The sequence below is a fragment of the Apiospora hydei genome (assembly GCF_038363865.1).
Source record: "Apiospora hydei strain CBS 114990 chromosome Unknown utg000009l_segment0_segment0, whole genome shotgun sequence".
In the NCBI taxonomy this organism is placed as follows: domain Eukaryota; kingdom Fungi; phylum Ascomycota; class Sordariomycetes; order Amphisphaeriales; family Apiosporaceae; genus Apiospora; species Apiospora hydei.
In genome coordinates, this window is record NW_027117368.1 from 1853144 (window position 1) to 1866886 (window position 13743).

General features: G+C 52.8%; 3 protein-coding genes across 3 annotated transcripts; 2 read left to right on the forward strand and 1 right to left on the reverse strand.

The window, feature by feature from the left end:
• Nucleotides 1-4238: 4238 nt before the first annotated feature.
• On the forward strand, nt 4239-5896 carry PG997_012373 (uncharacterized protein; the record flags this gene model as incomplete). Its single annotated transcript, XM_066816687.1, has 2 exons — nt 4239-5605; nt 5665-5896. The coding sequence occupies 2 exons, from the start codon at nt 4239-4241 to the stop codon at nt 5894-5896; spliced, it is 1599 nt and encodes a 532-aa protein (XP_066662379.1).
• A 1448-nt stretch (nt 5897-7344) lies between these two features.
• On the forward strand, nt 7345-9688 carry PG997_012374 (H(+)-transporting V1 sector ATPase subunit A). The gene is made up of 8 exons (XM_066816688.1): nt 7345-7395; nt 7550-7589; nt 7649-7670; nt 7746-7794; nt 7852-7936; nt 7999-9011; nt 9076-9564; nt 9626-9688. The coding sequence occupies exons 1-8, from the start codon at nt 7387-7389 to the stop codon at nt 9680-9682; spliced, it is 1764 nt and encodes a 587-aa protein (XP_066662380.1). The 5' UTR covers nt 7345-7386; the 3' UTR covers nt 9683-9688.
• A 992-nt stretch (nt 9689-10680) lies between these two features.
• PG997_012375 (uncharacterized protein) lies at nt 10681-12024 on the reverse strand (the record flags this gene model as incomplete). The annotated part of the gene is made up of 1 exon (XM_066816689.1): nt 10681-12024. One exon carries the CDS (start codon nt 12022-12024, stop codon nt 10681-10683), a length of 1344 nt encoding a protein of 447 aa, XP_066662381.1.
• Between the last annotated feature and the right edge of the window lie 1719 nt (nt 12025-13743).

Below are 13743 nucleotides of genomic sequence, written 5' to 3' on the forward strand. Positions count from 1 at the left end.
AGAGGTGGCTTCACCAAGTGGACATAACTGTCACCATCACTCGCACATGAGTTGGCAAACGGCAAACAATGCATGATCCTGAAGTGAAAACAATGAACTCCAGAGCCTGTGACAGGAGCTGACTCCTTGTCTAGCGAAAAGTAGACAACCCAGCGGAGTCAGATGCAACTGTAATTGCTATCGTTTGAAAGCCATCCTTTTCGCACTGGAATGTATGTTGCTACTACAGACGAGACTTTTGCCGGTTTGGCCATTGATTGAGTACTATTGCTCAACGTTCCTTGAACTCAGGCAGTATATTGGAATCTGGAATGGCAGCTGGCTTGGTCGTCTCACCTTAGATTTGAAAAAGCCACCAATGTCATGCTATATACCGCTTTGCCAAGAATATCTGATACATACGACCATATCCTGCTGAATACTAGGGATCCCGTCCGCTCTCCCATATATAAGCAGCAGAGAGCCGAATTAGTACTAGGGTCGGTGACGACCTGGGAATCCTCGGTGTTGTATGTTTTTATTTTTGCCCATGTCCTTATCATGGATAAGGATATATCAAGCAAGACATGAGTATTCTTTTGCTCTTTTACTCAACTGAACTGGCAGTGTTATGATAAAGAGACCTTCCCACAGTGGCTCATATGTTAATCTAGTGGTTGCAGCATTATAGCATGGCTGGTGAGTCCGGGGGTTTTCTGGACTTTGTTGGTTTGGAGTTGGATGAACCATGGCTCATCAAAATGCACTTGTCGCGTTCCCCCTGGGCCTCACAACCTGGCAATGATAGTCTATTCCGGCGGCAAGGGCTCTACATACCCAAACAGCGGGATCGACTTGGTGCAAATCGAAAACACCAGTAGATCTGGTTCAATAGGCAACTTTAGCGCGCCAGCCCCATGCGACAACAATACTCCGCATAATCCAGCAAACGATGACGGTCCTGTTGACATCAAGTTTGCCGGTACTGCGGTTGCTTTCCTGTGTGTATCAAAACTGATCATGACTACTCACCGATTGGCAAGAGACCGCGTAAGAAAGCTATTGATCAGGAGGCAACGACTGCAGATAATATTCAGTCCTCGTTGCAAACCCTGGGGGGGGACGACAGCGCAGTTCTACATAGCCTCAAACACAGTCACAGGATGTGATGATGATCAGCTGCACGACCCCGGATATGTCAACACACAGCATGTACAACCTGCCACTGGGTAAGTCCACTGCCATGATAGGCAATATCTGGCTATCGCGCCCAGCAAGCCGGCAGCTTTGTTGCGGCAGGGCGGCGAGACGGGAGCACGGGGCGCTGTCAGATTCGAGATGAGGTCATTTCCGAGTCATCAGAGAACTACAGAATCTCTAGGCCACCTGCAAGAAAAATTCAAGTTGATAGAGCTCTCACGCAGCCAGAGAAACGGTGCCAATATACGTTCATTGTTGGCGTTTTGAGAATCTTTGGTATGCGTAGTCGAGTAAGCCGCACAAAGACTAACCTTCTAACGATGTAACGAATGGTTACGGAAGCCAACTTAGGTTAAAAGCCGTTAGATTACCTCGTTGCCGTCTCAACTAAGTCGTGTGAATATGCCTCATACCGTTATAAATAAGGCTTTTTGTCTTGGGGAGTCCCTATCCGGGGATCGTGGGTTGCTAGTTTGCTTGAGGACAAAATATAGCGCGAAGATTTTACATCCTAGCCCACGGTGGTTCAAAGGTTGCAAGCTAACCACCAACAGAATAGCTGGAACTGGCAATGATAGTGAGAGAGAGAGAGAGAGGAAAAGCGGCGTCATATATATCCGCTCTCAGGGCTAAAGAACATTCCGGGGATCACGTTATGTATCTCTGTAGCCTCGACCGGCTGAAGATGCGATGGGATCTGGCTCGAGCTGAGTCGAACGCACGACATTCGCCAACGGTTGAGGGAGGAAAGGATAGGGTGGAGCGAAGGTCCACCGCCCATGCAGCTCACGACAGTCAATCGAAGGGCGAAATGATACCTAGACCTCGATGCATGGCGGTCGGTCTAGGCGAAAGTGTGGATATATAGCACAAGTGCCATTCTTGGTCTTTTCAGCCGGTAGTCGGGCCTTGAGCCAAGCACTTGCGAGTTGGTCAGTGATAGTAGCAGATATAAAACCCCCCACCAAGCATCAAGACAACGCCGGGCCCTTGGGAAGAGAGGCTTGGAGAGGTAAACAAACCGTTGCTGGAGCGCCGCGGGAAAAAAGGATGCATGGCTGCATGGATCGGCCATCTTGTCAGCGCTTGTGTTGCTGTGTATACTTTGAGACAAGACTGTGTCTTCCATGTTGTTCCCGAAGCGGCTTCGACGTTTTGTACTTGCATACGTTTTGTACATGTATAGCAAACTGAGTTCCTTGTCTGACCTAGCGACGTCGATGAGATCAGACCCAAGCAGAATTCCCGGGCGCATGACGAACAAGATGCACGATCAATGGCCAGAATGGGACGGAGTAGGATTGAGCCATCTACCATGTAATTAACCGTGATTGAGCATGATGGACGGATGATTGGCGGAGAAGGGCACGTATCTGCCTGCCACTTGGTACGCAAAAGGAGCTACAGTGATCAGTGATCGAGTGGTTCAGCCCCCCACCGGGATCAGAGGCCCCCTCCTCCTCATATGATAGAAGCAGCAAGTAATATGGAGGCTGAGGTCAGCTCCAGCGCCGGTATCGAGAAAATCACCATCGGCATTTTGGTAATGACACGGTATCTTTCCAGGACTGTTAGGAAGTACTAGGAGAGATAGAAAAACATTAGGTACAGTTCGATCTAATTATCATCAGAAAAAAAACAAGTTAGCTTGGACTTGGAATATATAAAGATGTCGAATTGAATTCAGGCACGGTGGGTTTGAATGGCGCCGCTGACAGGGTCGAGGCCAGGAACAAGACCAGGGCCGTGGCGACCCCTGCATGTCTTCCAGCTGGCCCCCTGCAGAGTTAAAATTGCGTCCAACTCCGCAACACGACCGCCCCGGCAATCTGGGCAACGCGGGAGGTTGCTGGAAGCCCGCCAGCGTCCACAGACCGGACAGAGCTGGATTCGCCAACTGCGAGCCCCTGCAACGAAGGCGTCGTCCTCGGTGGGACCCTCCGTTTCGTTTCCATGTGGTTGACGGGGAGAGGGAGATGGAGGGAGGAAACAACAAACCAAAATAAGAGAGACGAAATGAGCTTCTTTAAAGCATTGCGAAGCTCATCCATCACTCCCTGGCCCTTCTTCTAACCTTTTCCACCCCTCTGCCCCATTTCGCCCAGAAACGGAAATCACTTCGATCCAAGCAATACCACTGTACTGTGAAAACAGCCCAAACTCACACGCTCCTTACACCGGCAGCCAGCCAGCCAGCCCAGACGGCCGTGTTGTCGCTACCTTTCCAAAAGTCCACTGTTCTGCTCACGATCTGTCGTTCTGTTCTAGAAGCGATGGGATTATCCACCGGCACTCGCAGCAGCAACCTACAAACCCGCTAGCCAGAGAGGCCATACCCAACATATTGATACATACCATCGTTGATACTATCAGACCATACCACGCCTGTTCCCCCTCAGGCCCCCTATCCTACTGAACTTTTTGCTTGCCTAAGCCTGTCATAGTTGCCGGCGCCGCCTCCCTGCTGAGCCAGTTGGCAGCAAGCCCCCTCCAGTCCCATTCAGCAATCATTCCGGCGCCTTGACCGCCTCATTTTGTCCGTGACGTTTGCCTAGCGCCAGTAGCAGTTACATGGTCCCTGGGCTTGTTCGTTGTCCGCGTTGCAATTGGAAGCTCCCCGTCCCCAGTTACAACCGCCCCCACTCCACTTCGCCTGTCCCTGGCCAAGGGGGGAAAGCGTTGCGCAATTCGACTTTTTGGCCTGGACCAATTTCCCACAGGATCGCTTGTCCCCGAATATCACCATCTGGCTGGATGGTTGATAATGTGTGGCGGCGCTTCCTAACTTTCTTCATCCCTAACGCTCCATGACCTCAGTCTATTCGTTGCAAATTTGCTTGATTACTTCCTGTTCTAACACTCTTTTCAAAGACAACAACAAGCTCGTCAACACTTTCCGAGCTCGTTACGTCAAACGCCCTTCTTCTTCCCTCCGAGCCCGGCACCGACGTGCCCTAAGTGCTCCCACTAGCCCTTCGCGCCGACGCAGACAGCCGGCTTCGATCACCAAATATCGCCGACTACTTGGCCCATATTCTTCTTCTTTTTCCCGGGCCATTATGACCTCGGCCCAGTTGCGACAAACGCAGCTCCTCGATCACGCTGCGTCTCTGGACGCTATACTTGCGACCTCATCCGATACCTCAAATATGGATGACAGCACTATACCACGGGGCCAAGCCACCCCGCCTTCTGGCCCAGCGCTCTCAACGCCGGCCGGCCAGCCTGAAGGCTTACAGGATGACAAGCACTCCGAGTTCGTCTTGCAGCCATGGTCAAGCTCGAACGCGCCTGCATCGGCAACCAGCACGACATTTGATGCGCGGCCCAGGAGGTCCAGCTCAATGAACTCGCGCACCTCCAATCGCCTGTCATTAACGCTCCCTATCGCTCCTCCGACGAGCATGCCCTCGAGGCCCACCCCCAGTTCGTCGGTCCCCCAAACGCCGAGCGGAGAGGCCATGACTCCCGGCCTGGTCTCCCCAATGGACTCGGAGGAGCTTATTATTGCCATCGCTGCCCAGGAGCGACGAGTCCTAGAGCTGCGAGAGGAGCTCAACAGAGCGGAGGGTGACCTAAAACAGCTAAAGTGCAAATGGAGGTTATCAGAGACATACAAAGTGAGGCCTGCGGTGCAGAAGCATGAGCCACTCATTCAATTGGCAACGGATGGGGATGACATCCCACCTGCGCGGAGCAGTGCTGATATCGAGCGAAAGAAAGCCATGCTACTCGGGCAAGGCACCCCGCGTAATTACCGGCGAAAAGTAATGCGCGGTGGACACACGCGAACACTGTCCCTGCTTTCTCCCACGAAATCAGAGCATGACATACCGATACATCATGACAATGACGTTTTACGATCGCCCGAATCATATTCATTCTCCAAACCCAGCCCGGTGCTCAACAAGCGAGCAACATGGGCGCCCAGGCAATCACCGCCAATGCAGCCCGGTATGAAGCAGATTGCCCAAGACTTCAAGCACGGCCTATGGACGTTTGTTGAAGATCTGCGGCAGGCAACTGTGGGGGATGAAGGCATATCGGCTACTTCGAATAGAACCAGCGGGTTTGGGTCGAGATTTAACAGGACAGAATCCGACCAGGACACAATTCGGGCCTCCTCGGCAAGCCGGGGTCCTATGCCATTCAGAGACGACTTCGAGCCGTTCGAGGACACGCCTAGCAAGTCAACGTCTGGAAGCTTCAACGATCGCGCCCAGAATCGAGGAACCACATCCCGGCCGGACCCAAAGCCTAGGAAACACTTCTCTTGGACGCCACTCACCTTCGATGATGTGGGTGATGATGACTGGTCTAACTGGGACTCGCCCAACGTGAGGACAACCCGATGGAGTGGCAGCACTGTTTCCGGAGACATCATCCCTTCTCTTCCGGAGAGGAACGACGAGAATGAGGCCACCCTGTAAGATGAATTGGCGCACCGTTGGGATCTGGAACACAGGACTCTAACACCCGTGATAGCAGGCGCAAACCTTCCAGGGCGGAGCTGCGATCCCCGTCGCCGCAGAACCAAGCCAAGCTTGGTGAGCTTAGCGAGCTTCCCGGAGCCCTGCTCAACAGTCTCAACCCGAGTAACATCAAGAGATTCTCATCGGACTTCATCAAGGAGTGGGAGAAATCCCTATCACCACCGCCCGAGACCACGGCATTCGAGGCGAGCTTCCAACAGCGCATACATGAGCAGACCTCATGACTGTCTTTTGTGAATGAGGCGCCGATTCCCTTTCAGGCGTGTCCATGTCGAGCTGGTCGCTGTGCTAGCTGCGGCTAAATGCGAGTCATGCTTATATCACGATTGCGAAAGAATCGTCTGTACGAGAAAAGACGCGCACACCGCCCCAGATGCCCTACTAATTGTTGGAATAAAAAGCGGCAGGACTCGAGGATCGAGTGCAGACCAGGGCCATTTGAGCTTTTTGGCTGCTGTTCTGGATATAAGATCTGGACATTTGGCGTCTGGGGCAAACAGGGTACTATATAATGATAATGAAGCCCACGATAGATAGATGATAATAATGTAGAACGAATTAACAAGTCGTTTGCGTTGTTATGCTGTCAAACTACTGTTACCATATCATTGCCTCGTCATGATGTCTCATGTGAACGTACTTTGGACAGCTACTGCATACATACATGTAATTGGCACCATTGAGAAACAGTGCTCCTTGCGGGCTCTTGATCGATACGAAATCAAACTTGCAATGTTGGCGACATTGGATCCTAATGGATACCGATTTGCCTTCAACAGATGGCGAAGTGGCAGTGCTGAGTGCTGGGTATTGTAACGGGCTATTCGGCGCTTGCTGGGGCCGAACAGGTCATAAGTCAGGAGGAGGCAGATTAATATCGCATCAGTATTAGTTAGTATTAGATCTTAGGGGTAGAAAGCAACATTAAATAAGCGGTAAAGCTCCAGTGCATGAAGGTGTGTGTGGGCTGCATCGGATGCAAAGCAACCTCTCTCAATAGGCGTGGCCTTCGTATTGTTGTTGTCGACGAACGACTTGGACTTGGACTGGAATCGTACTTCTAACATCTTTTCCAGAAGAGAAGAACAGGAAGAAGAAGATCGAAAGATCGGAAACAGAGTGCATGTTGGGCCTGCGACCACAGCTTCGAGCACGCCCGTCGCTCGTGGAGTTGATATCGAGGGGCCGCAGCCGCAGCAACAGCGTCTCTTCGGTTGCCTCTGCTGTTTCGGCGGCTGGCTCTGGGTTGGGCGTGGGCACTGGAACTGGGACTGGAACTGGAGCTGGAGCTGGCACGGGCGCTGGTTCTGACGCAGTTGGAAGAAGAACAGGAAGTGGAGGTGGGGAAGCGGCAGCAGAAGGCGCAGAAGCAGCGGAAGCAGATGCAGCAGAAGCCCGGTTAGCCACATCCCAACCTGGCAAGCCCGAGACAGCTGTGGCAGTTGCGCTACTAGAGGTAGCTACGGTCCAGCCGCTGCCCAGCAGTCCGCAGCAGTCTCCAACAACACGATTCAGCGACGTCGAACCCGAGGCTCGTGTTGATCCAACCTTAACCCTATCCTCTCCTCTGCTGTCGTCGTCTCCCTCTTCTTCTACTACCCCTCCATCCCCTGTGAAGCTACTGCCCACCCCTACTTTCTCCATTACCCAGCCCGGAGCTGCTGTTGAGCCTGCGGTCAAGCTACCTAGAGCTCCCATTACGACATCATCCAACATGGCTGCGGTAAGCTCCCTCTCGCTCTCGCTCGCCAATACGCAGCACCGCACATCACGCCTGGCCCGTCACGAGATGGCCAAGAGCGCGCTCGCAGAAGCACCGGCTACCAACAAAACAAGCAATCGAGCATCTGCTGACTTCCATCCTCTTCTTTCTCTAGGCTGCAAAGGCGAACGGCGATATGGATGACGTCCAGAAGGGTATGAAACACATCAGATGCACTTTTGCGAGATTTGTTGGCTGACGCTCCAGTGTCCAGGCAAGATCTACTCCGTGTCCGGGTATGTTCCCATCTGATCAACGGCCGATTATAATTGTTATGATGGACTGGTTACTTACTTTAATGCCGCATTCAGTCCCGTCGTGGTGGCCGAGAACATGACCGGAGTCGCCATGTACGAGCTTGTACGAAATGATCATACCCCATCCTTCCATCGTGCACCTTCTCACAGCTTTCAATAGGTGAAAGTCGGCCACGATAACCTAGTCGGTGAAGTCATTCGAATCAGCGCCGACCAAGCCACCATCCAAGTCTACGAAGAGACCGGTTCGTCATCCTGCTGAAAGAAAGAGAGGAAAACCATAACTGATCATATCGCATGCGTAAAGCTGGTGTCACCGTCGGCGACCCTGTCATCCGAACCGGCAAGCCCTTGTCCGTCGAACTGGGCCCCGGTCTGCTTAACAACATTTACGATGGTATTCAGCGTCCTCTGCAGAAGATTTCCGAACAGGCAGCTAGCATCTACATCCCTCGCGGTGTTGCTATGACCGCTCTCGACCGACAGAAGAAATGGGAGTTCACGCCCACGATGAAGGTTGGCGACCACATCTCCGGAGGTGACGTCTGGGGTACTGTCTTCGAGAACTCCTTCATCAAGGTTCACAAGGTCATGCTGCCACCGCGCGCCAGGGGCACCATCACCAAAATCGCCAGCAAGGGCGAATACACAGTCGACGAGAAGATCCTTGAGGTCGAATTCAACGGCCAGAAGTCCGAGCACGGTATGATGCAGACATGGCCTGTCCGTGTTCCCAGGCCGACAACCGAGAAGCTTGCCGCCAACCAGCCCTTTATCGTTGGACAGCGTGTGTTGGATGCTCTGTTCCCCAGTGTGCAGGGTGGTACAGTTGCCATTCCTGGCGCCTTCGGATGTGGAAAGACTGTGATTTCCCAATCAGTCTCCAAGTTCTCCAACAGTGACGTTATCGTTTACGTCGGATGTGGTGAGCGCGGCAACGAAATGGCCGAAGTCCTGAAGGATTTCCCCGAGCTGTCCATCGAGGTCGACGGCCGCAAGGAGCCTATTATGAAGCGAACCACTCTGATCGCCAACACGTCCAACATGCCCGTCGCTGCGCGAGAGGCTTCTATTTACACTGGTATTGCTGTCGCTGAGTACTTCCGAGACCAAGGCATGAACGTTGCTATGATGGCCGACTCCACGTCGCGTTGGGCTGAGGCTCTTCGTGAAATCTCCGGTCGTCTGGGTGAAATGCCTGCTGATCAGGGTTTCCCCGCTTACCTGGGTTCCAAGCTGGCCAGTTTCTACGAGCGCGCAGGTAAGGTCCAGAGTCTTGGATCTCCTGAGCGCGAAGGCAGTGTCAGCATTGTCGGTGCTGTCAGTCCCCCCTGGTGGTGATTTCTCCGATCCGGTCACAAGTTCCACCCTTGGTATTGTACAGGTCTTCTGGGGTCTCGACAAGAAGCTCGCCCAGCGAAAGCATTTCCCCTCCATCAACACCGGAGTCTCTTACAGCAAGTACACGAACGTGCTGGACAAGTGGTATGAGAAGGACTTCGCCGACTTCCCCAGGCTCCGTGATCGTATCCGACAGCTGCTGTCCGACTCCGAAGAGCTGGATCAGGTTGTGCAGCTTGTTGGCAAGTCCGCTTTGTCGGATCCTGACAAGATTACTCTGGATGTCGCCACGCTACTCAAGGAAGACTTCCTGCAGCAGAACGGTTACTCGACCTATGACCAGTTCTGTCCCATTTGGAAGACCGAGTGGATGATGAAGTTGATGATGGGCTTCCACGACGAGGCGCAAAAGGCTATTGCCCAGGGGCAAAACTGGAGCAAGGTCCGTGAGGCCACCAGCGACCTCCAGGCCAAGCTACGAGCATTGAAGTTCGAGGAGCCGGGCGATGGCGAAGAAGCTGTCTGCAAGAAGGTATGTTGAACATCCCCTCGCCTCATGTACTGTTTTTCGTTTTTACTGACCCATTCTTTAGTACGAGAGCATCAACCAAGAGATGATGGACAAGTTTGCTTCGGTCTTGGATGAGTAAGGAAAGCTTGTTTGTAGTTTTAGTGCCAGTATTGGGGTTTCGTTAGACCCAGAGCCGCAAATGTTTCGGGAGGGCCCCGTTCCCTCGTGTTCGACTGCATTATCATAGGATCATGTCACAGTAGTTTGAGGCGAGATGAATAACGCCTTTAAAGAGACGGTGGAGAAGTTGAAATGGAGAATAAGAACACGTCAAGTCTGAATTACTCAACAGAACTTATATCCATATTCATGTTCGTAGTGAAATCGTGTTATTGTATTAGAGATATATGCGTTTGTTTCCATTCCAAAAGGCTAGTTAACAACTAGCTGTATACAGCCAGTCAACAATGGCTTCCACCCGGACTCAATTCACCTTCTCGTACAATGGGCATAGAAAGTGAGACCAGAAGCTGGGGTGGTAAGTCACCACGGGCTTGCACGCATGATATTTTGCTCTCGGAAGGGACAGAGTCGGTACATATGTAATTTTTCGTTCTATTCAATACATCAATGAACCGTCACATCGCCTCAAACTTCCAATATCTAATAATGCAGCGTAGAAATATCAGGCCAAAATATTAATACGAAAGAAAGGAAGAGAGAACAAGTAAAGTTATGCGTTAATGACGGAAGCAGGCTGGGAAAGTAGGATATATATGATGGCTCGGGAGCTGGGTATCTTCGATGCCAAAACGAGAAAAACCAAAACCAAGAGAGAAAAATATCAGGGGGCACAAATAGTTATCCCTACAAACGCCCCCCCGAAAACGAATGAGGTGTCGCCATTGTCGAGAATCGCTTCGTGAAAATGCCCTGAATATTCCCCGTCATCGCCTATTTTACCCCCCTTTCGTGTCTCTGCATCGCTCACATGCTCATCCTTTTTCGGTGGTGAGGTGTTCCTTAGATGCCCCTTGGGCATTCGTTGATACCCGTTGGTTTCATCGTATATACTGTCTGATACCCAACCATATATTATCTTTTATACAAGGTTTGTCGTATTTCTGGCCTAACCGTTTACTCCTTGCTCAGGAGTGGTTTCATCACCTCAAGCGCTTTCAATGACTGTTCGCTAGACAAGATGACGGCGCCGGCCCGAGCCGTGGACAGATAAGACAATTGCTCGCCATCTCCCGTCTCGTTCATGCGCATTTCGGCCACGAGTCTGCCGGCAACCCCCGACACTATACCCGTTGCTTCGATGGGCAGGTTCTCCAAATCGAGGAAGATCGGAACGAGGTCACCTTCGACATCTCCCACCAGGGAGTCCCCGAAGACGCTAAGCTGCGTCTTGTCCAGCAGGAGCGAGGGCGGGTCCTCCTGGGCCAGCGTCATCGACAAAAACCGGGGCTGCAGGACGAGCACCGAGATCAGGCTCGTGTAGAGCTTCGTGTCGACGTTATCGAGCCAGCTGCGGCGGGCGTGTCCGCCGTTGGTGCCGTTGCCCGTTGCCCGCCGCGTCGGGGTGGGCCGCCGGCTGAAGTGGTTCAGCTGCTCCTGCTCGAGGTCCTTGCCCGAGCAGAGCACGACGGTCAGGCCCTCCTCGATGTAAGGGACGACGTCGCGCTTCTTGAGCAGCTCGAAGGTCCGCGTCTGCAGCTCGGCGACGTTGGACGGCGGCGGCGTGGACGGAGGCTGGCTGCTGACGCTGCCGCCCCGCACGTGCACAGTGGGCGAGACGAAGGCGGACTCGTCCTCGGAGAACTCGAAGCCGCGGCACAGCAGGGCTTGCACGACGGTCTGGCGGTCCTTGGTGGGCACCAGGATGAAATCCGAATAATACGTGGTGATGAAGAAAATGGGGATGCCGGCGAGGGCGAGGGGCGAGGTCAGTTCCATGACGCCGGTTCCGGCGTTCATGCCGGCGCTGATGACGGACAGGATGAGGTAGCTGTCCTTGGAGATCGTGACGGTCTTGGAGGCGTCGCGGGGCAATCTCCGGATGACGGGCTCAAAGACCTTCTTGGCCCAGTTGTCGTGGCACACGACCGAGCACTCGACGGGGGTGATGCTGACGTTGAGGAAGCCATGCTTGTTGTCGATGCTCAAGCCTTCAATCTCCTTTCCGCTGTCGAATTCCCCATTGGGCAATAGGACTTGGAGTATGGGTTGGAGAAAGACTGGGTAAAGGCTGAGGGGGATATGTATTAAGCTGAAAGTCCCGTCCTGAGGTTTGCATGTTAGCCCTGTTGGTTGCGAATTGATCCGAGGCCATGCGCGAAGCGAAGATGCTGTAGAGACGTCGCGTTTTGACCCAAGTGCTTTCAATCCACTTGATGTTACCGATGTACTTAGGCATGTTACTCGGCTCGCGAGCACTCTCAGGCCGTAGGCACGGTAGATTGCAGTAGTACAGGGCATAGTCAAAATATGACTAATAGAAACTTGTCGGCATGCTATGATACAATCCTTGGCCATCCGTCGACTCACCCAGACGGCCAGATCGACGAACGCAAAGCCGCGCCAAATGGAGCAATGGCAATTGACAAATGACAAGCGAGCAACTTACCAAAAAAGATATCTGACTTGGGGAGTTCATGGTAGGCAGGGCGTTTGTCGCATCACCAACGGTGGCGGCCTCACCGTTCTCATTCGACCAGCTCGAGGGGCGCCGGATCTGGGGATGGACCCTTAAAAAAAATGCACAAACGGAGTTGGAAGCGAGCAGGCGCGCCGGGCCGTGATTGGGTAAGGTGACTCTTCGTTTTCCGGATTCTCTTCCGCAGAAGCAATACACACTTGTACTGAGTTACCCGGTTTTCTTTTTCTCCGTTGCGTCTCTTTCTATCGTTGGCTTGTTCGGGCAATGAATGGCCTGGTATTATCAAGTAGGTATGTATGCAAATAGGGATTGAACATAGATATGTCGAACAATGGCCCCCGAAAAGACGGGGTTGGAAGATTCCTGTGCGTCGCGAGGGGAGTCAAAGGTAAAGAAGGATGACGAAGACGAAGAAGGAACAATAAGAAAGGATTTGACGCCAGATATCTCGTGGTGCAGCGAAATCGGTGGTGGATGCCGGTTCGGAAGCGTTTCCGTGCCCAGAGAGAGCCTCTTTGATAGATAAAAGTAAGGTTAAACGGCTTTTGCTCTCGTTCTCTCTTTTTCTCCCTCGCCGTCTCTCTCTCGCTCTCTCTTTTCCTTCTTCTTCTTGTTCCTCCCAGGCTATCTATCTAAAGACGCACGATAGGAGCCTGACTCGGGGATTCTGAGGGGACCTACAGGCCGACAAAGAACGCTATGTGGGCCGGGTTCGAGCAAGCCCATCTAATCGCACATGTCGGGGGAGCGGCTGGTGCTTTTTAGAGAGGGCAGATAGAGATGGTGCCGGCTGCCACCATGCTGGTTTAGACGCGAGCTGGTGGAGGCGTTGACTCAATCAGTCGTATCCTCGTCCCGTTCTCGGTGTATCGCGTCTTTTTTTTCTCGCTCTCGTGTTGGGCGCGATCTCCCATCGACCGCGGCCGGGCTGGGTACTTGGGCAATGCTGGTGATGTTGAAAAAAGCTATGGATGTAACCTACCTGTGTAGGTAGGTAGGTATGTATGTTGAAATGTAGATGTGATGCAATGCGTGCTGTGCCGATCGCCTGCAACAAGCCTGAAGGAGATCCACGGGCTGCCACCGACTTAAAAATAGTTAGGTATATATATAAGGAGACGACAGAATGTTTATGCAACCTACTGTTCGTATTCGGAAGAAAAGATGAGAAACAGGAAATCGAAGAGACGGGGCGAGCCAAGTACATACTGGGCTGTTATAACTGCAGAGTCAGTCAGTACAGCACCTCCTCGCATACTCACTTCCGGATCATGATCAAGTGTCCGTCTCGTTTTTGGCTGCTTGCCTGATCTTTTTGGTGGCTGCCACTCGACAGCCTCAACCCCATGGAAGCCATGACCTGGGAGGGAGCATCATGCCTGAACGACAACGTCACAACCCAGACCCAGCAGCATGCCCGAAAAGGGATCCCGTCGACGCACGTCGGACAGGGTAGATGCAGTTGGGCGCGTTTAGTTGGTGGATGTCGTTGTCGCAAGGTGGGCGAGGTGTGCGCGCACACACCCCTCGTCCCCCCT